The sequence below is a fragment of the Sus scrofa genome, chromosome 13, assembly GCF_000003025.6.
Source record: "Sus scrofa isolate TJ Tabasco breed Duroc chromosome 13, Sscrofa11.1, whole genome shotgun sequence".
In the NCBI taxonomy this organism is placed as follows: Eukaryota; Metazoa; Chordata; class Mammalia; order Artiodactyla; family Suidae; genus Sus; species Sus scrofa.
This window is the reverse complement of record NC_010455.5, coordinates 84,446,657-84,469,035: the sequence shown is the minus strand read 5'-3', so window position 1 is coordinate 84,469,035 and position 22,379 is coordinate 84,446,657. Positions and strand designations below refer to the sequence as shown.

The window sequence follows — 22,379 nt, the reverse complement described above, 5'->3', positions numbered from 1 at the left end:
GTTTGTAGACATCACCTATCTCCAATGAAATACCAGTGTTTATATCTGTCATTTTTGTATATATTAAGGATCACAATAGTATATGTCTGACTTCTGGAATTTTAATTGCTTGAAACGTCACCATAGTTTTGTGGTATAGTAGTCTCACAATTTCTCAATGATAATTTATGATTATTATATATTATTATAAATAAATATATTTACAAATATTTTACTTATTTTTTTATGTGGTTTAAATCAGATGGTCTCTAAAACTTTGTAATTTTATTCATTGTTATAACCTAAAGCTTCCCTCAGGCTTTTAGAAATTTAAGGTAAACAACCAATTATAAAACTTTATAAAACTTTATGAGAAAATATACAACATCAGGATGGGGAAGACTTTTTTTTTAAAGAAATTACCAAGTGCTGAATCAAAGTGAAAATGGATTAAATTTTACAACATTAAAATTTTAAAAATTGCATGAAAAAGACACCATTGATAAAGTTAAAGGACAACATTAAAAAGTTTAAAGAGGTCGGAGAATGGAAGAATATATTTGAATTGTAAGTAACTAAAACAGAATAGTAGCCAGATTGTATGAAGAGCTAATAAATAAGAAAAAGCCATGCTGGGTAAAAGAAGTGATCCAAAAACTCAGTAGAGCGATATCACTAAAGGCCAGTAAACAAGGAATATATGCGTATTTCATTGGTAATGAGAAATACAAAAAATAACCCAATAATGTAGTATCAGTTCATACTTATCCATTTGAAATTGTCAGTACTGAGTGTTGGCTAGAATGTGGGGAAATATTCCTATACTCTCCTTGGAGTATAAACTGATGTAATCACTTGAAAGGCAATACCTGCTAAAGTTGAAGATTCCTAGGCCTTATCATCCAGCAGTTCTATGTCTAGGTATTTTCCATTTCTAGAGAAATTTGCATAAGTATGCAAAGGCTTAAGTACAAGAATACCTATTGCATTATTTTTAGTCATAGTGAAATCCTATACAGGACTCCCCAGCTGGTGTGCTGATGGGTTACAGGTGTGCTGTGAGTTATCAATCTCTTCATCCTCAGCTGAGGATGGTCAGAGTTCTAGTCTCATCCTTTGAGCACTGAATAGTCTCATCAGAAGACTAATACTCTCGCCCCCACTTTACCTCACTGATCCAGTATATTTTCCGTGTGTGTTTCATGATGGCAAAAATGCTGGGATGCACCATTCAAAGTAGCAGTCACCTCTGTACCTATAGCTATGAAGCCAGGGCAAAGAAAGTCATCCCTCACTAAGTACATACAGGAAATCCTTCCAGTCCCCACACTTACTGCCACTAAGTTCTCCTCCCTGGCCTCCCCAGAGGCAACTGATAGTGGTACACACACATACACACACACACACACACACACACACACACACACACACACGTGTATATGTATACACACACATACACATGCATATAGAATACACAATATACAATTATATATATATATATACACACACACACATATAAATAATATGTAGGTAAATATTCTACATGCCCACCTTTTTTTACACAAATCATGGAATAGGCCAAATACATTAACAAATTCACCCCAAATCTCAATGACTTAACATAATATAAGTTTATTTCTTGCTCATGTTCAATCCAGTGAGGCCTTTTGGCCAATGACGGGAGCACTGCAGTCTTCTCCAAGGACCATTAATCATTCCCAGCTTCCTTTAATCTAGTGGCTCTGCCAGTCCCTAGTATTTGGGACATCTGCCAGATGTTCTACATGAGCTAAAATGGCAGAAAGATAGAGTATGTGAAAGAGCTAGGGGATTTTTAGGGACCAGGCTTGGAAATTATCTATATTACTTTGATCCATATTCAACTGGCCAGATCTTTGTCATATGGCCTCACTCACATGACTACAGGAAATGTAGTATAGGTATCTGGCCAGGACAAAAGGGAAATGGGGTGTGGTGAGCCCATAGCAATTTTTGTTACACATGCTAGACAGGTTGTTTTATACCTTGCTCTTTTAGCTAGAAAATAAATTTTAGAAATCAGCCATATCAGTTCATAGACAGTTTCTTCAGCCTTTCTAATAGTGGCATAGTATTCAGTTTTACGGGTTGCAATTGACTGTTGAACAACACAGGTTTGAGCTGAGTGAGTCCATTTATATGCAGATATTTTTCAGTAGCAAATCTGCAGTAGTATATGATCCACAGTTGCTTGAATCCTTGGATGAAGAGCCATGGATAAGGAAGAACTGCAGAAAGGCAAGAGCCTTATGTACAGAGGTACGACTAGTTGTATGCGAATATTTGACTGCATGGGGGTTGGACACCCCAACCCCTACCTTGGTCAAGGGTCAGCTGTATATCATTATTTATTTAACCATGATACCAGTAATTTTTTATTTTATTTTACTTTACTATTTTATTCCATTTTTTAATGGCTATACCCATAGCATATGGAAGTTCCCAGGCCAGGGAATTGAATCCGAGCCTCAACTGCTACCTACACTACAGCTGTAGCAACACTGGATTCTTTAACCTACTGTGCTGGGCCAGGAATCGAACCTGAACCTCTGTAGTGGCCTGGGCTGCTACAGTCAGTTTCTTAACCCAGTGTGCCACAGCGGGACATCCCCAGGATTTATTAATACCATGATTTATTTAGTCCATGTTTCAGTGATCCTCATTGCTTTCTCTTTTTCCCTTTCATTCATCTGTAATGAATGCTCTTGTCCTTAAGTGATTCCACACATGTGCAAGTATATCTGTAGGAAAGATTCTCAGATGAGGTATTGCTGCATCAAATGGTATGGATATTTGATTGCTAAATTATCCTACTAAAAGGTTATATAAATTTATATTCCCAATAGCCATTTTATTGTTTAATCCTGCTATGTGAAATATCTCTTCTTTTCTCTATGTTTGAATAAATGCAATTTCAATTCATTTCCTCTTGGTCAGAGAGAGGTTCGTAGTCTGGGTAGTATCCATATGCCAGATCTTAACCTCCTCCTCCATTCCTTAGGCGGTGTTCATTGTCTGCTTCTGTTCTCCAAGTGTGCCTTGTGCCTCCAATCCTTGCTCCATTATTTCAACAGTTTCTTTCATTTAGATTCAGGTCAGTGAGCACTTTTTAAGAAACAATCAAAATTGGGTACCAAGTACAACCATTTATATCTATTATTACATATATCATCCTCAAAAGTAACTCTAGAAAGCAGGTCCATTTTACAAATAAGGAGACTATGGCTCAAGGAGATCAAGTTAATGAACTAAGACCATCTAATTACTAGGTGGTATATTTCATCAGATATTTTGAATTTACATTCTTATTTCTCCCTCTCTAGTGCTTCTCACATCAAAGCATGACTTAGGGCAGAGGAAAGGAAGCACATGCCCTTGAGCTGACTCTAGATACATCCCAAAGCTGCCTGTCTCGAGATAGCTAAGTTTTCTTTGAAGTCTCCGACTTATATTAAAAATGCATTAAGATTTTGAATTTCACTTTTTAATTTATCTGAATTTAAAAAATTTTTTAAATATTTCAGATTACTTTACTTGCTATCAAGTGTAACTGAAATTCCAGGAAGCTACTAGTTTCCTCTGCTTTAAAAATCCTGGCCTCCTCTTTATAAATATTGGGGTTCTTTATATTACACGTGGTTCTTTATATTAGTGCCCATAGACGAGCTCCTATATCCTTCAAAACCCAGCTCATATTCTGCTTCGGTATCAAGTCTCCCTGCAGGGTCAGCAAGCCTAGAGTGAGGTCTCTGTCCTAAAGAACTCTGAATTACAGTTCAGCCCCATGCCTCATACTGAAACTGCACAGTGTCTTTCCTTCCTTTGACTATGACCTTCATGGGTTCAGTCCGTCTATCATATATCTTCAAGAAGTTTGCAGCAGAGAAGAAGCTTGTTACATTTCTAATGAACAAAGCATTGAAGATGAGTGAACACATTGTGTTAACCATTTTTACTTTTCCAGAGAAATCTGGGATTGCCAAAATAATGAAAACCTACTTCTGAAGTCCCAGCTTCTCTTAAACACTTTTCAATCTTGCTTTAAGTAGTTGTGTCAGTCTGGTATTCCCTTGAAAAGCACACCTTCAGTTTACCCATGCTTATACACCCAATTCCCAATGATAGCTCTGTCACAGTGATTGATACTGGGCATGCCCATTCATTTCTTCTTCTGTATCTGAAAATTGGGGGTAATTGCATTTGCCAGCTACCACTCAGGAATGTTGCCGGAGGTGATGAAACAATGTTTTAAAAAGACCTCTTTGGAAGTAATATGCCACATAAATCATAGTCCCCTATTCAAGTTGTTATTTTAGTGCTTATTTATTTAGTGGTTGCATAGAACACTGATGTTTCTTCCCAGATAATTCATATTGAGTTGCTAGATGCATTAATACTCAGGCCCAAACAGAATCTTGTATTTATAACCTTCTCATGAACTTTAAAATTAAACTTGGAATCTTTCCCTTCTACTCTTGAAAGTTTTCAAGTTGACTGCCTCTATGAATATATGTCTGGCTCTTCCTATCCAAGTACTTATGCATAATGCATATTATGAGAAAATAGAAAAAACTACTCTGTGTCTTTGATAGTTGAACATATTAGTATTTTTCTATCTCTTATTACCTGGTATTTTAATACTTGAACCCCAATATTTAAAAATCGTTCTCTTGGGATAGACCATGGTGGAAGATAATGTAAGAAAGGGAATACACACACACAAACACATATGTATACATATATATGAATGACTTGGTCACTTTTCTGTGTAGCAGAAATTGGCACAACATTGTAAATCGACTATAATAAAAATAAAATAAATAAGATAAATGCTATATGATATCACTTACATACGGAATCTAATATATGGCACAAATGAACCTATATACAGAAAAGAAACAAACTCATGGACATGGAGAACAGACTTGTGGTTGCCAAGGGGAGGGGAAGGGAGTGGGATGGACTTGGAGTGTGAGGTTAGTAGATGTAAACTACTGTATTTGAAACGGATAAGCAGTGAGATCCTGCTGTATAGCACAGGGAACTATATATAATCACTTGCGATGGAACATGATGGAGGTTATATGTGAGAAAAAGAATGTACTATATATATATACAAATGAGTCACTTTTCTGTACAGCAGAAATTGACAGAACATTGTAAATCAACTATAATAAATTTTTTTTAATTCCAAAAAAATGCATAAGTAAAACTCTCTCAGCTTTCAGAAGTTCCCTTGTGGTGCAGTGGGTTAAAGATCTGGTATTGTCTGGCTTGGGTTGCTGCTGTGGCATGGGTTCAATCCCTAGCCCAGGAACTTCCACTATAGCCATGGCCAAAGGAAAAAAACAAAAAACAAAAAAACTCAGCTTTCATAAAGCATCCTTAATTCTCCCATCTCAGAGTCTCAGATCTGTTGCTCCAAAGAAGCCATTCTTTATATAGGATGATAGACCATCTAGAAACTGAGTGGTTTTAATTTTTAAATTCTATTAACTCTTTATAAATACGTGACCAATATTACTAGCCACGGAAAGTAAAAATCTTAGCCCCTCAGTTCCAGTAGCCTAAAATCCAACTGCTCTGTAGCTCATGTGGCTTGTGGCTGCTGCATTGGGCAGTATAGTAATAGAACATTTCCATCATCACAGAAAGTTCTATTAGACAGGGCTGGTCCATAAGATTGTATCTTAAGACTAATGTATTGAGCTGAAATATTTTTAACTTTCTGCTCTTCCCTTTCACATCTGTCTTAGATTCCCCCCCCATACTGTAATGAAAAATTTTAATTATTAGGGCCTTAAAAAACAGTCTCATCTTCAAAGCTGTGATTTGAACACAGAGTCTGAGGAGAATGACATGTAGAACCACCATCTGGAGGTTGGTGCAGAGGCTGATCCAGCGATTTCTGAGAAATTGTCTGGGTTTGGAGTTACTCCCAGAACTCTGATTTAGCAGTTCCTAAGCTTATAGCAAGTCTGAAAGGAACACAAATCTGTTTTGTATATACAGATAAATCCTCGTACGCTGCATGCCATTCTCAGTCTGCCAGTTTCATCTGCCTGCTCCAGAAAATATAATTCAATAGCACATTAGTTAACCTACATGCAGGGGATAGGGCATTCTGATTATTGGAATGTTCTGGTTGAGTGATTAACCTGATTTTTACAGAAAAACTGCCGAGGCAAGGGATCTTCTGTCCAAGATGTGCCACTGTAATTCTCTTCCTGATGATCACAGCTGCATTACTTTGCTCCTCCAGAACTCAGCAATATATCTCCTTGCTAAAAACTTTCAAATATGTAACTGATATACTCTCAAAGAGGCCTCAGAAAAATAGATCAAATATGGTGTTTCAGATAATCTTAGAAAAAAGAGTAAACTTAGAAGAAAAAGTAACACCTTTGCTCAAATGTTACACAGTTGTAACCTTCAAAAGTTCCTGACAGCAGGACAATTTCTTCAACTAGAAATTTTTAGTCAGACATTTTATTTTCTTTAATAATAAATACTTAAAAGTGGTTACTAGGTGTTAGGCAATGCTGAAAGGGCTTTACAAGTATTAATTCATTGAATTTTTATAACCACCTTAGAATTAGGTATCAGATTATTACATTTATTTTATTTTATTTTTTATTACTCAATGAATTTATTACATTTATATTTGTACAATGATCATCACAATTCAGTTTTATAGGATTTATATTTATTTTAAAGATGAAGAAATGAAGGCACAGAGAGCTATGAATGGGCCAAGCTGATCTAGCTGAATGCTTGCTGGTATAAGATGTTGTAGCATCAATGAGCAAATAACCAGGTTTATAAGGGGGCACCCAGCTGAGTCAGGTGACTCCTACTTAACTGCTCAATTAGGTCCAAAGTGAAAAAATGGAGTCAAGAAAGCCTTTTCTAATTTTTACTTAAGTAATTCTTCCTTGTGATGTGTAAGGTTATTAGATATATATAATTCATTCCATTTTAATAGATTTGACTCTCGAAGGCAATTACTTTTTTTTTCCAGTTTAGAAAATATATATATATATATATATTGAGCAGTGGGCTAGCACCAGGAGGGATGAAAGCAATATGGAATTGACTAAGGCATCATTGTGATTGATCCTTGATAGGTTCCCAATTTTAATAGGGAAAATAGTCAAACAAACCAATAATCGTTTAAAACAAACCAATAATCGTTAAAACCATAATCGTTATGAAACATGCTGTAAGGCAGAGTATGAAGTGATGAAAAAACGTAGAAGAAAGAATGGTCAGTTTTGACTGCAGAAATCAAAGTGTGTTTCAGTGAGGAGTATCTTTTTGAGCTCCAGGTTCAGATATGAGTAGGAATCCAGGCAAAAAAGGGGAGGAAATTTGAAACTACAGTTGTGAAACCCATACATCTGAAAGATTTTGATGAGTACTGTAATGGCAAGAAGGCTTAAGAGGTAAAATGAATGGTGGTGTGGGGGTGAGGGTGGGGAGAGAAAGAGAAATTGGGAAGAAGAAAATGTGTCTAGAGAAGGTTTTAAAAATGAAAAGAGCTTTCATTTTTAGACTACCCAGCAAATAGCAGATACGGGATGTAAGAATATCTACATCTCATTTCATTGTACTTCACACTAAGAAATTTTTTGCCAAGTTTATTTAAACATTTAAGGAAAAGCCAATAGGCAAATACTAGAAAAATCCACTTTCACTTTCAAACGTGTTTTTCCAGAGTCTGGAAAATATATTGAACTTTAGAATGGGATAAAGCAGGTAAAACTAAGACTAAATTTCTAAAAATGTTTTGTTTGGGAAAACTTTAAATAAATCCTTGTCAGAAGCTACAATTTTTGAACACTACCAATCCCCTTGACCAGAGAAAAAAATGAATAAGAACATTTAAAATATGAAGGATGACTAATCAAAAAAAAAGGAAAGAGTTTTCTTTGCCTAGAGAGGTTTTGCTGAGGTTTTTTTGTTGTTCTTATTAGCTACAGAATTGGAGTATAAGTTTTACAATTAAAATACTACTTTACAGTTAAATTATGAATTTCTAAGCTTGCATTTTCTCTTATTTTTCATCTCTGATAATTTAATAGCATGTTAATATGCCTCATCCACCTTAGCAAAGATGACTATAACTCTTTAAAACCTGTTTTTAAGAGCGCAAAGGAATAGCTTCCTAACTTACACTTTTGTCTTTTCTGGCAGATGACATTTGACCCAGAAATCTTCTTCAATGTTTTACTGCCACCAATTATATTTCATGCAGGATACAGCCTAAAGAAGGTAACTGTGGAGTGATCACTTTCTTCTATCATTAAGTAGAGAATTTTGCCAGCACTGTTGAAAAAAGCCAGTTATTTTGTACATTTACTTATTTGGTAAGAATATCATTATCTTAGATTTTGTGATACAGACTCAAATTAGACATGCTTAGCATTCTTCTAAACCTGCTCTGACCAATATACTGACCAAGAGCCACATGCAACTCTTAAGCTCTTGAAATGTGGCTAGTCTGAAATGAAGATGTGCTTTAAATGTACAATATGCACTGGATTTCACAGATTCAGTGTCAAAAAAGAATGTAAAATATTTCAATAATGTTTTAGATTGATTTCATGTAGAAATGATAATGTTTTGCATATATTGGGTTAAATAAGACATATATTATCAAAATTCATTTTGCTTTTTAAAACTTATTTTAATGTGGCTACTACAATTTTTTAAATGATTTATATTTCTTTGGGGCAATATTATTCTAGATGATTGTAACCAAAGAGTTGTTAATTAATATTGAGTTTATCCATTGGGGAGAAAATTCAGAAGTACTTTCCTAACATTCAGCTGTTGATTCTCACAGAGAGAAAGTCCAGTTTTGCAGTGTCTATGTACTTGCCTGGCATTGCTTAGGTGCAGCCTGAATGTGCACATTTCCTAAATTAGTAATTTGCATCATGATTTAAGTGCTAGCATCCCCATTGCTGCAGAGTGAGGCTCTGGCCTAAATGAGTTTCGAGATACAGAGGTAGTGCAGCTGCTTTTCACTCCCCAACTCCAGAGGTTCCTGGGGCTCTCCTCCCTTTGGCTTGTGGGCTCCAGCAGTCCTGGCTTGTTTAGCACAGATCTGATTTTTCTTGTGTACTCTAGGCTCCCTCTTGCTGTCAGTTCTGGCTACTCAGATCCAACTTAGAGAACTAAAAGGGAGTTTTCCTAGGCAAGCATTCGACAATTTAGAAGGCTGGATTTATTCCTGTCATCCTTCCTCATCCAAAGCCTAGTGTCATTTTGTGTGATTCATTAAAATAAACTGTTGTAGGTGATTAAGGTTTTGCTTCATCACATTCAGAACAAATATAAATCAGCAATCCAATAAAAGTCAAAAGGCAATTGAAGTCTTTAAGTATAGTATTTTTAAAGTGGTAAAGAAGTTCCAGTGGCAACAAAACTTTTTTTAAAAAAAACCCTGTTTTCCTTGAATCATTTCAGAGTCCTGCATGGCCATTGCCCCAACCCTTCCCTCTGTCCTCAGGTCCAGCCAGTTCTGGAAGTAGTTTCTCTAATCTTACCAATTCACCTTCCAGATGTATTTTTCCCCCTATTCTTGGAAACCTCTATGCTTTGCAGTATAAATCAGATAAACATTATTTGTATAATAAGGCCAGGAACTGAAATGTCAAAAATCAAGTTTGCCTAAACAGTGAGGAAAGGTCGGGCTATGAAAACTCATACATTTATTTTTTACTTCTTCTTACACTGAGAAAAAAAAATGCTGATATGAAATATAAATTTTTTTCTCCCCAGAGACACTTTTTTCAAAATTTAGGATCTATTTTAACATATGCCTTCTTGGGAACTGCCATCTCCTGTATCATCATAGGGTAAGTGACATTCGGAGCTCAAGTTCCAGAAGGCTGTGGGTCCAGTGATCTGTGGGAGGAATCGCACATCGCACATTTCCTGGACTCACACTGACTGGGTGAATTGTCGTTTTTTTCAGTATATCACATCTTTAAACATTTTTCTGACACAGTTTCAAAGCTCGCATGTCTTCTGACAAATACAAGGCTTCACATCAAAGCAAACTAGAATTAGATTGTTGGACTTTCTGAGTTTTGGACTTCTGACTTAGAATGTGGATAATTTGGCTTGAGTTATGTGAAGTACATTGCCTTTGGAGGGGGGGCTTAAATAACACAGATAAGCACATTGCATTCTTTTTTTGCATTCTTTTTTCCGTCTTCTTTGCAAGACCTTACCTATATTTGACAGAAGTGCAAAAGTAACCAAATGTCAAGGGTTTTCTTTCTAAGGGGAAGTTTATAAGAGAGCAGTCCGAGACAGACATCTCCAAATATCAGCAGAGTTATTTAATGCCAGGATGGCTTTTCAGTCAATACACTGTCAAATGCAAACTTGTTTTTTTCTCATTATATTTTATTAGTTATGCTGCTAAGCTTCAAGTATAACTATATAGACTCTGGCTTGCAGCTCATCATAAAGCAAAATGTGGTACAAAATAGTGAAGCCAATCCAATTCACTTATAATCCTATCCAATACATTAAATCTCCACTGCAGAAAACATGTTCAGCAGCTATGACTATGATGGTGTGGATGTCTTACATTTTCTGAAACAGCCAAGTCTCTACCCTGGAATTTTACTGCATACAGCTGTATGTCTCTAACACAAGAAACTGAATCTAAAAACACATGTTATTCACTCATCCAGCCTTTGCTTATGAAGTGTTTAGCATGTGTCATTGGAAGGCTAAGGAGCTATTATTATTTGGACCTGAAAGCGGGGATGGTTTATGTTGAATTCTCTGTTAAATTTTTATTGATTCAAGCCTAGAGCAACTCAGGCTACATTATATAAAAGTGTCTAGCATGGTTAAGGGAGTGAGGAACCTGAGGATTTTAACACCTGTGGCTAGAAGCTTGCAGAGGTAGACTGGGGAGCTGCATAAAGTCTAGACAGCTAAGAGATCTACTAACAGTTTGTGATGGAGAGTCACAGTAGATTTGCTCCTTCTCAAAGCATGTTCAGGGGATGGCTTTTCTGTTCTGTGGGTATGCCATAGCCAAATATTCAAATTTCAAAGTTGACAAGGGCCTTGCATATCTGTATAATTAAAACCCTTCCTTCTGAAGATGAGAAATGTAACATCTTGAAAGGCCAATTAATTGTTTTAGTCTCATCATCTACAAGAAGCAGAACCTTGGTCAGGAAAAAATTCAGAACTTCTGCTCCTGGTCCAATAGGATTTATAATCCCATCCTATTCATTGAGCAATTTCTCTTGAATTCCTTTACATCCCTAATCATTGTTCCTGTACATTGATGCCAGAATCTGATATGTGTGGACTCTTAATAGCTGTTTATCAGTTTACAGCAAATATTGATCTTTAGCAGTTCTATAATATGGAAATCTAAAGTTTATAATAGATCCAGATTCTAAACTTGTGGACTATGCTGTATTTTATGGAATAATCAGTTTCATTACTACCCTGTTTCCTTTGCATAACTGATTTTAAGTATACTTAAGTGTATGCATTTATATAATATGCTTTTACTATCATTACAAATCTACACATCTATTTTGTAAAGCACAACAATGTACAGAGTGTGTGTGTGTGTCATACACATGCATTGTGTTAATTGTTCTAAAAATTTTCAGTTCAAGAGACCTGGTGATACATATTTACTGTAGTTGAGAAACTATTCTAATTGACTCTTAAGGCTGCAATCAATAATTTATAACAGAAAGTGATTTGAATAAAAAGTGCATCCCTGGCAAAACTTTTAGAACTGTCTTCTTTGTTTGAACAACAAAAACTTGCAGGGTGCTTTCTTAATGTGGGTCGTTAGATTAAAATGCAGAAAGGATAGATAGTGTAAATATTTTAAGATTTTGTCCGCCAAGGTAAGGGAAATTTTTACAAGTTTTAGCTTGAGGGTAACAAGGTCAGATTTACACCTTTTTTTTTTTGGTTTTTAGGGCTGCACCCATGGCATATGGAGGGTCCCAGGTTAGGGGTCTAATTGGAGCTATAGCTGCTGGCCTACACCACAGCCACAGTAACGCCAGATCCTTAACCCACTGAGTGAGGCCAGGAATCGAAACCGCAACCTCATGATTCCTAGTCAGATTTGTTTCAACTGCGCCACGATGGGAACTACAAGATTTATACTTTACAAAGGTTGTTCTGGTGGCCTTTAGAAGGACAAATTTTAAAGTGGGGAAAAGGCAGTGAGGGGACTACTTAAGAGGGAATTTCCTATCCTTCCAGGGTATGTTGGCAAGTGATGAGGGCCTAGTGTCAGGCAGTGGCAGTAAGGGTGTGTAAGGAGTCATCAACTTGTTGAAATCCTGAGAGAATGGGGTCATCCAGGGCAAGTGTGTGGAGCAAGAAGGGAAGGTATTTGGGCAACAGCACTATTTGAAGGAACAGAAGAGGTTCCCACAAAGGACTAAGAAGTACTGGGCCCAAGAAACAGGAAGCAAATCATCAGGGAATGTGTCTGGTGATCAAAGGAAGAGGTAGATGGAGGGTGGACCGTGTCTAACACATGAGAAGTCAAGTGGGGCAGGTGTAGGTATCCCCTGGATTCAACCCCTGCAAGATGGTGGGTGACTTCACACTCAAATAGAGAAAGAATATTGACAGGTCCAATATTTTGGGGTACTGTATGATGAAAAACAATAATTTACTTTCATGCTGTTTGATCTCCAGGTGCAATTTCAGAAATTCCAAAGGAAAGGTATACACTTAAATTTTGACCAAACTGACTCTTTCATAATTGGGTGAATCTTGTTGTGTGAGTCACTCAAACTTAGCACTTAAACCTTAGAAAATGACCAGTTACATGTTTCTGATAAATTAATGATGTTAAGAACAACACAACAAACATTTATTAAGTACTTGATAGGTACTTTGGCCTTTTAAAGAGTATTTTACACAGATTATTTCATTTAATCCTCCAAGTAATCCTGTTAAGAAGATACCTTTATTATCCTCATAACAGTTGAGACAGCATAAGTTTGGAGAAAATAATACAGTGTAAGTAATAGGGCTGGTGTTAATAACTAAATAGTTTGGCTCCAGAGTCAAATTCTTAATGTCAAAAATGTGCTTTACTTCTATCTGTTAATATCATTAAAAATAACTTTAAAATATTAAACTAAAAAATAAAATGGTGTAAATCAGTCTGTATTTACTAACATGCCACATGCTTCTTCATTTATTCCCTTAGAAATTCTCATAGACATGAGAGATTTTTTTTTTTTAATTGGGGAATCCCATCCAAAAATAATCACATTTTTAAGGGGAAGAAGGGATGCCTGAATTTATACTCATACTTGCATGGAATGGGAAAAGGAGGGCCTTAGGACAGTCAGTTAGATTGGACTCTGAGAATAATTTTATAAAGGAGGTAGATTCTGGGCACTCATTTAATGCAAAAGGACGAAGTAGTTGGATTTCCCATATTATTAAGTACATTAGTCGTGGTGGGTGTGCAGAATATGGTGCAAGTTTCCAAGTTGGACAGTAAATTTTGCAGAGCAATGTAAGAGAATATTGGAACTGAAAAGCTGGAGCGTGAGCTGACAGATAGCTGTGGAGCCCAGGATCAGAAATTTATGAGAATGTGAAGGTCATGAGGAGTGATAGTGGAACATGAATGAAAACTCAGCTACTGGCCGTGGTCTTCCCATAGGTAAAGACTGGATCTAATCAGCCATAGGTTGATTTTATTTTATTTTATTTTTTGTCTTTTTGCTATTTCTTTGGGCCGCTCCCATGGCATATGGAGGTTCCCAGGCAAGGGGTTGAATTGGAGCTGTAGCCTCCGGCCTACACCAGAGCCACAGCAACTCAGGATCCGAGCCGCGTCTGCAACCTACACCACAGGTCACGGCAACGCTGGATCATTAACCCACTGAGCAAGGGCAGGGACTGAACCCGCAACCTCATGGTTCCTAGTCGGATTCGTTAACCACTGCGCCACGACGGGAACTCCCATAGGTTGGTTTTAGAGCTGGACTCAGATACTTTATATCTGAGATCTTGAGATCATTGAGTCCATTTAAATGATTTTCTTTAGTTTTATTTACTTCATTTTCTTTCAAAAATTAGATGTAAATCACCTTTTATATTACATGGGAAAATTTAACAATATCTCCCTGGCCAATAAAGTCAAAGAAATCTTAAAAAAAAATTTTAAGGATAGATTTTTCTTAAAGAATTCAACTACTTTTTCTAGTCCTCTCCCTCCTTTTATCACTTAAGAAATATTTTAAATACTGTTTTTAAATAAAACCCATGTTTTTCTCTATTCATCTCTCTACCTTTGGGGACTATTCTTTTATCTTTGATTTCATGTCTCCATTCTTACGGCAACACAGTTTTGTCATCACAGTGGCAACCTAACTAATGCTTACTGTCAGAACGTACGTTTTTGTGTCCTAAGGATTCATTAGTAACCATAAAATGCTTCCTCTTTAAAAACAATGAAAATTATACCCTTTTAGTTCCCTGATAATGAGAAATTAAAACAAATGCCATGACTTCAATAATATTTGAAAAAAGGAATGCAGATCTAAATGATGAAGAAAAGAGTGTATTTTAAATTTTAAGAATAGATCATGCTTTAAATCACATCCCATGTGCCAGACACTGACCTATGGTTTTTACACACATTACCTCATTTTATTCTCCCAATGCCCCTATGAGATACATACTGTTGGTATACTTATTTCATATACAAGGATGCTGAGGGAGAGACTTGCTCAAGGTACACAGTAAGTAAATGGTAATAAATAACAGCCAGTCTGACTTCAGAACAGACACTCTTAGAATCTCCTGTCCTTCTCCTCCTTCTAAGATGATATGATGCCTTACATTTCCTGTAGTGTTTTGCAATTAATAACTATATCTCCCAGTCAAACCAAATCCTCAGTAATTTCAGATTCTTACATTTGTTATTATGGCTAGCAACTATAAAAAAATCTGAATGTTTAAAAATGAGCTGTGAATATAATTGAAAAGCGGAAGTGGAGCTTGTCCTTTTTTTTTTTTTTTTTTTTTTTTTTTGCTTTTCGGCTTTTCTGGGGCCATTCCCACAGCATATGGAGGTTCCCAGGCTAGAGGTCTAATCGGAGCTGTAGCCACCAGCCTCCACCAGAGCCACAGCAATGCGGAATCCGAGCCGCGTCTGCAGCCTATACCACAGCTCATGGCAACGCCGGATCCTTAACCCACGGAGCAAGGGCAGGGGCCGAACCCACAACCTCATGGTTCCTAGTCAGATTCATTAACCACTGCACCACAACGGGAGCTCTGAGGAGCTTGTCTTTTCTTACTGGAGGTATTGGAAGGATGGTATGAATCCCTTTTGCTTGCTTAGAGTTGCTGGTCTCTGGATAACTCACTCAGGAAAACCTAGATTCAGAAATGGGAGGTTGTTCATATTATTCATTTCAACATTCCTCAGGAATATTGACTTTACTATTGGGCTTCTTAATATACCACAGAAGCATGCCTGACACTCTGACCTCTTGTATCATTGTGCCTGCTAACCTGGGGACCTTTAGGCCTAAGCGCCCATAGTGCTGGTTTTGGAATCACTACTTCTCTGTCCTTAAATGGGATAAGGTAAGGGGGGGTTCAATAGTCTTAAAATTCTGACCCCTAAACCTGGAAGAAGGGACAAGGGCCTGGAACCAAATCCTGAAGAGGTACAGTCCATAGATGGAAGCCAAGCAAGATCTCAGTGCCTTACGTGCTAACAATGGAAAGAGAATGGCCTAGAGCAGAGTTGTTTTTTGTTTTTTGTTTTTTGTTTTTGCTTTTTTTAGGACTGCATTTGTGGCTTATGGAATTTCCCAGGCTAGGGTAGAATTGGAGCAGTAGCTGCCAGCCTATAGCACAGCAATGCAGGATCTGAGCTTCATCTGTGACCTACACCACAGCTCACAGCATCTCTGGATCCTTAACCCACTGAGCGAGGCCAGGGATCAAACCTGCATCCTACGGATCCTAGCTGGATTTGTTAACCACTGAGCCTCAAAGGGAACTCCTAGAGCAGAGTTCTTAATCCAGGAAACAGACCCTTAGAAGCTGCATAGAAAGACTTCAGGGAAGCAACCAACTCCCTTAAATTATCCACAAATTTTTTATGGGAGAAAGTCTTCATAGATTTCATTGTTTCCTCAGCTTTGCATGGGAATTACTGTTGATGGAGAACGAGTATGTTTTTCAAGAACCTAAACAGAGAGTTGGGAAAGGAAGGATTTTACATATCTCCATATTTAATTAGAACTAAAGAAATCTCTAGACTGTATTCAGGGTGGCCATAATAAAGTCTGGAAATACGCATGCCATTATTTTATCATATACTATAATGTAATAAAAATAAACCAGCTATTACATATTTGTCTGTGTTCCCAGATTTGCTGGCCTCTCTGTATCCATACCTAGAAGTGGAACTGCCATGTGGTAGGGTCTAAAAATAAATACTCATTTTTACAAAATAATGTAAAATCATTTCCAAAGTAGTTATACCAATTTTTCTTCTTAATTTTTTGGCAACATAATCAGTATGAAATGAAATTATACTGTGGTCTGTTTTGTATTTCTTTGACTGTTAATGAAGTTGATTATATTTTCATATAACACCTGACCAAAGTTTCTGTTTCATTTTTCTAATCAGTTGTTTTATCATATTTTAATTTATTTGCTTGATTTCTTTATGTTTTACATGGTAATCTGAATTTAGTTACATATGCCACAAATATTTTCTCCCACTTTGTGTCTTGTGCTTTTACTTTTTCATGATGTCTCTTAATGAACAGAATTTCTTAAATTAATGTAGTCAGTTTATAAATTTTTTTCTTTTATGGTTAGCATTTTTAAAATTTTATTTAATAATTTCTTCCATAGCCCAGAATCAGAAAGACATTTTCTTCTAAAGTGTTTTAAAGTCTGCCTTTTGCAGTAAGCCCATTTTCTGGAATTGATTTTTGTGTATAATATGAAGTAGACATCTAATTGAATTTTTCCTCCTCAAAGGGACAATTAATTATTCTAACGTCATTTGTTTTTTAACCCCACTTTCCCCCAGAATCTACTGTGTCCCCTGTTCGATGTGTTGTGGTTTCTTTTTCTCAAGTACTCATTCTATCCGATTGGTCTGTAGTCTATCCTTGCACCAAAAACATACCCTCCTAATTATGATGGCTTTATAATAAGTCTTTATACCTTAAAAGGATACCCATCTTCATGAGCATTTTTTCTATTATTAGTGTTTTACTCTTGAATAGAAATTTATTCCAATGTATATATTTATGAGTATATAGCTTTAACATTTATAAATACATTCTTATATACTTTGAACATATTTGTATACCTTATAACCATATGCACATGTATACCAGGTATAAAAAATATTAGTAGCAACATTGTTCAAAATAGCAAAAACATTTCATTAAAAGGAAAATAAATTTATATTATATAATATTGCACAGCAGTGGAGAGCAATGAAATAAAATTGCTTATGACAATGTAGGTGAATCTTGGAAACATAAGATCAACAAATCATAAATGAACATCTCCTCAGAAAAGAAAATCATGGACTTGGAGAAAAGACTTGTGGCTGCCTGATGGGAGAGGGAGGGAGGGAGAGGGAGGGAGTGGAAGGGATCGGGAGCTTGGGCTTATCATCACAACTTAGAATAGATTTACAAGGAGATCCTGCTGAGTAGCATTGAGAACTTTGTCTAGATACTCATGTTGCAACAGAACAAAGGGTGGGGAAAAAATGTAATTGTAATGTATACATGTAAGGATAACTTGATCCCCTTGCTGTATAGTGGGGGGAAAAATATATATATATATTTATAAAGATCAACAAATCAAGCCCCATAAAATTACATGTAATATAACCTCATTTTTAAAATGATTTTTTTCCATTATAGCTGGTTTACAGTGGTCTGTCATAACCTCATTTTTATAATGTTTGTAAACTATGAAAATTAAACAATATTGTATAAGCATGCATGCATACAGGTGAGAATGCATATGTGCATATGTGTGTGTAGTAAATAAGGGAATTAAAAAAAAATTCAGCAATGTGGTAATTTCTGGAAAAGAGGGAAAAGAATGTGATGGAAAGAAACACACAGAAAGGGATAAGTTATTGGTAATATTCTGGCTCATGGCTTGGAGTGGGTTTCCAGGTATTCAATATACTGTTATAATTTGTAACTTGCGTATGTCTTCTCTACATTCTCTTTCATGTATCAATTATATTAGAAGGAAAGCAAAAGAAAAAATAAGTGGAAGGAGCTATTTAATAGTTTTATAAGTTTAAGCAGCTCGATTATACTGCTTACTTCAATTTCTGGGAAACCTGACTCTTCTATTGTTTCACTTTGTGTATGTGTTAGTAAGAATAACTCCGACTGGCAGGCAGTAGCAGAGATACAAAGGCACCAAGAGTGTATTTGCCAGTATCCCCTGGTTAATTCTTATCAACCACAAAGCCCTATATTTTTCCTTTCTCCTATCTTCACCTTCTCCCTTCTTTCTCCCTTCTCTGTTCCCCTCCTTCCCAACCATGTTTTTCTCTCTGTTCTCTGAGACTCCGGTCTGCTGTTCTCTGAGATTCCATTTTCAGTAGACTGCAACACAGCAGAGCTGGGGAGGCGGCAGCGGGGGGCGGGGGGGACGGGCCTGTGTTGAGTCAGACTAAAAGGCCCCACTCTCCTCTCACTCATTTACTCTCTGGATTCAGAGCTGGCATAGTAATAGTTGTCACTGGCATCAAAGAGAAAAATAAATACACCACTGCCCTGACACAGCCAAATAAGAAAATAAAATAATCTCTAATCTGTCAAGTACAGCCTGAGCTGCTTAGCGGTGTGGTTTCTCATATCCATATCACAGCAGGCATGGGCTCGTTTCCTGCAGCAGAGAGGAGAGTAAAGTTTATGAAGAAAAGAAACAAAAGATAGAATGGAGGGGACTGTGAAAACATCAGAGAGGTAGTTTGGAGATAAAGGAAGTAAAGTCGTCACAGCCACATATGTTAGACACCAATTTAGTCCCTCTGTCACAACCTTGTCGAGAATCAGAATGACAGGACAAATTCTGAAAGACTCAAAAAGGAAAGCAGATAAAATCTAACTCCAAATTAGGAAGGGAAATGTTGAAAGTCATGTAGAAGGAACAAAATGATATGAGAGATGGTTGACATGAAAAAAGAGAAATGTGTAATAATAAAAAGTATAAAAATAATTGAAACATACTCTATTCTGAAAAAACATTCACCTGATCCATATCATCATGAAACAACTTATCCTAAAGGTTCTAACTATGGGTTTCCTTTTAAATTAAATATTCAAGTCTTGGAATTACCTAGTTTACCTTCATTTTTCAGCACCCTGGGGCACAAAGTCAAACATTTTTCTTAATTTGACCAAAATATGATGGAGGAGCTACAGTAAATGTAGCTCAGCTTCTACACACACATGCACATGTGCATGCACGCTCGCGTGTGCGCGTGCATACACACACACACACACACACACACACACCCCATAGCCTGTGCAGATAAAAGGTTAAAAAGATAATAAGGAAAATATATCAGTTATCAATTGCTATATAAGAAACCACTCCCTAAACTTAATGATGTAAGACAACAGCTGTTTTATTACTTCACAATTCTGTGGCTCAAGAATTTAGATCACACTCAGCTAGGCAGTTCTGTGGTTCTCATCCGAGGTCTCTCATGTCGCCACAGTCATTGGGGCTTGACAGGAGTTGGATGGTCCAATGTAGGAGCACTCAGATGTTTGGTAGCTAATTGTGACTGTTAGCTGGTTGGTCTAGGGAACTCAGCTCTGTTCTGTGCAAACTCTCAGCTCCAGGAGGCTAGTCCTGGCCTTTTCTCTTGGTGGTCTCAAGGCAACATTCCAAGATGATGGGAACAGTAGTGCAAGACTCTGAAGGCTCAGTCCCAGAAGTCCTGCAATATCACTTTCAGTGCATTGCATTGGTCAAAGTGTCATGAAAGCAGCCAAGATTTAAGGCATGAGGAAATAGGCTCCAGTTCTAGATGCAGGGTGTGATAAAGTCACATTACAAAGGGGTAGGCATATAGGGATGGGAAGAGTTATTGTGGTCATCTTTGCAAATAATCTACCATAGGTAGGAATTACAAAATATCTTCAGAGATATCAAGGTAAGAGATTGCATTTAAAAAGGGGGACTCAAAATATGGTATAAAACCTATGGCTCCAAAAGGAAAACATAATAGAGAATTAAGTCAAGCTTAGAGGGGCTCACTTGCTAGCCTTCTCAGTTACACTTTCCGATATTTTGAAACCAGTAACAATGAATATGTACCCAGATAACTTAAGTGCCTTCACAAGAAATATAATGTTCTATGTTTGGATATAAAACTTTTATGGAAAAATATAAAGTTCAAAGGAAATAGAGAGCATGGCTCACTAAGATTTTATGCTACCAAAGCAAAGGGCATTCATGGAAAGTTGAGCCCTGCTCAGCTAGAGTGGAGAATTATGGGAAAGTTTTATTTAATTTGAGAGTTTCAATTGCTCTTTTTCCCACAAGTGATGCAGAGAACATGGAGGTGAAGGTGTGGCCATGTTAGCTGTAAAGGCAACATTTCTGCTGAGGTTTATTTTATGGCTGCACATCCCTTGTCAAGGGCTGTCATGTCGAGCTGCCGGGCTTTCATCCATGTTTGTCTGGATGATGGTGGTGCTTTGGGAAAGTGTGAAACTTTGGAGATGACTAAAGCTTGATCTTGACAGCTTATTCATTTTGCTTGAACAGTTTAAGCAGGAATAAGGTTAAAGAGTTATGCCACATGGCCTTTATTGCAACTTTTCAGGACCTTGAAGATTAACTTAAAAATGGAAACCGATGAATCCTTCACTAAATTTTAAACCACACTGCCAAAACTGTCCAACTTACCTGTGCTCCTCCCCATTCTCTTTTCCCCCATCCCCAGAGGTTTTTATGCTGAATTTTTATTTATAGTTTTTCCACATGCTTTCAAAGTTTATAGAAACAGTATCAGACTTTATGTCATCAAGCCATTTCCTTTTTTCCCCTTATTCATGATCTTTCTGAGGTTCATCCGTTATAATTTCCAGCTGTAGTTCATCATTCACTTTCATCGATAATACGCAAATGTGTGAATATTCCACATTTTACTTATTCTCTTTATTGATGGAGTTGCTTCCATCTATGAATATTTTTGTGCAAGTCACCATGGGCCCTTGTCAAACAGTATTTAAGCAATGAACTTGGAGCAAAAAAATGTTTCCCTACCAGCTTGTGTGTTTCCATTACACCACATTCTCATCAGTGCTTAGTGTTGTCAGACTTCCTCATGATCAATTTGTCTAGCCCTATGACAATACCACTCTATTTTAATTACCATTGCATTTTAGTAATTAACTCTTTATTTAATAGGAACAATATCACCCCCTCCCTACCACATACTCCCTACAATATTCTTCTTGAGTAGAATTCTTCTTGAGCTCTCTGGATCTTTTTCTTTCATTATGAACATTTTAGAATCATCTCATCAAATTCTTTGACTCACTGCATTGGCCTTTTGATTAGAAGTGCATCAAATCTATAGAACAGTTTAGGGAAAACTGACATTTATATTGTTTTTCTGTTATTAAATTCTGATATCTCTCTTTACTTAGGTTTTAAGTCTTCCAATAAAGATCAAAAGTTTTCATGGAGAGTCTTGCACAAATTGTATTCAGTTTCTTCCTAAAAATACTGTATTATATTGTACATAGGTTTATTTTCAACATTTTATTTTCTTAGTGTTGGAATTTAGCATCTTGCCATCAAGAAAATGGTGTAGTTGCAGCTGACCTGGAGCTTACAGTCTACAAGGAAGGCAGACATTCATGAGGGAGTCACACAAACACATGGAAAAGCACAACTGCAGTGAGTGTGAGCAAGGAGAAGTGAATGGTACAAAGACATCAGTGACTTGGAGGATCTGCTTGAGGGTTGGGTCTGGTGTGACAACAACTGTAAAGGGGTAGGTAGAGAGGGCTGTGAGAGCACATTGAGTGGAGCAGGAGAGGCTTCTGGGGAAATGACTTCTAACCTAAGATCTTGTATGTACTTCAAAGGAGAGAGCCAGGCAAAGATCTGGGAGAAGATGTTTTAGGTAGAAAGGATAGCATGTGGGAGGCAGGCAGCAAATTGGAACTTTAGTTTTGGCTTTTGTCCAGAGAGGCCAGAGTATGGAAAGGAAGCAAGAGGAGATACACAGGGTGAGGAGAGAATTTATCCCAGGGACTTGAGACCTGCTT

The 22,379-nt window shown here is 36.9% G+C and overlaps 1 protein-coding gene across 5 annotated transcripts in view; it reads left to right on the top strand.

Annotated features, from left to right (window-relative positions):
• The window catches only part of SLC9A9 (solute carrier family 9 member A9), a 674,266-nt gene that overhangs the window by 167,843 nt on the left and 484,044 nt on the right, over positions 1–22,379 (top strand). For all 5 annotated transcript variants that reach the window (XM_021071131.1, XM_021071130.1, XM_021071133.1 and 2 more), the window contains 2 exons: positions 8,215–8,292; positions 9,808–9,884. In XM_021071131.1, the coding sequence (XP_020926790.1) occupies positions 8,215–8,292; positions 9,808–9,884 (155 nt within the window). The remainder of the gene's footprint in view (positions 1–8,214; positions 8,293–9,807; positions 9,885–22,379) is intronic.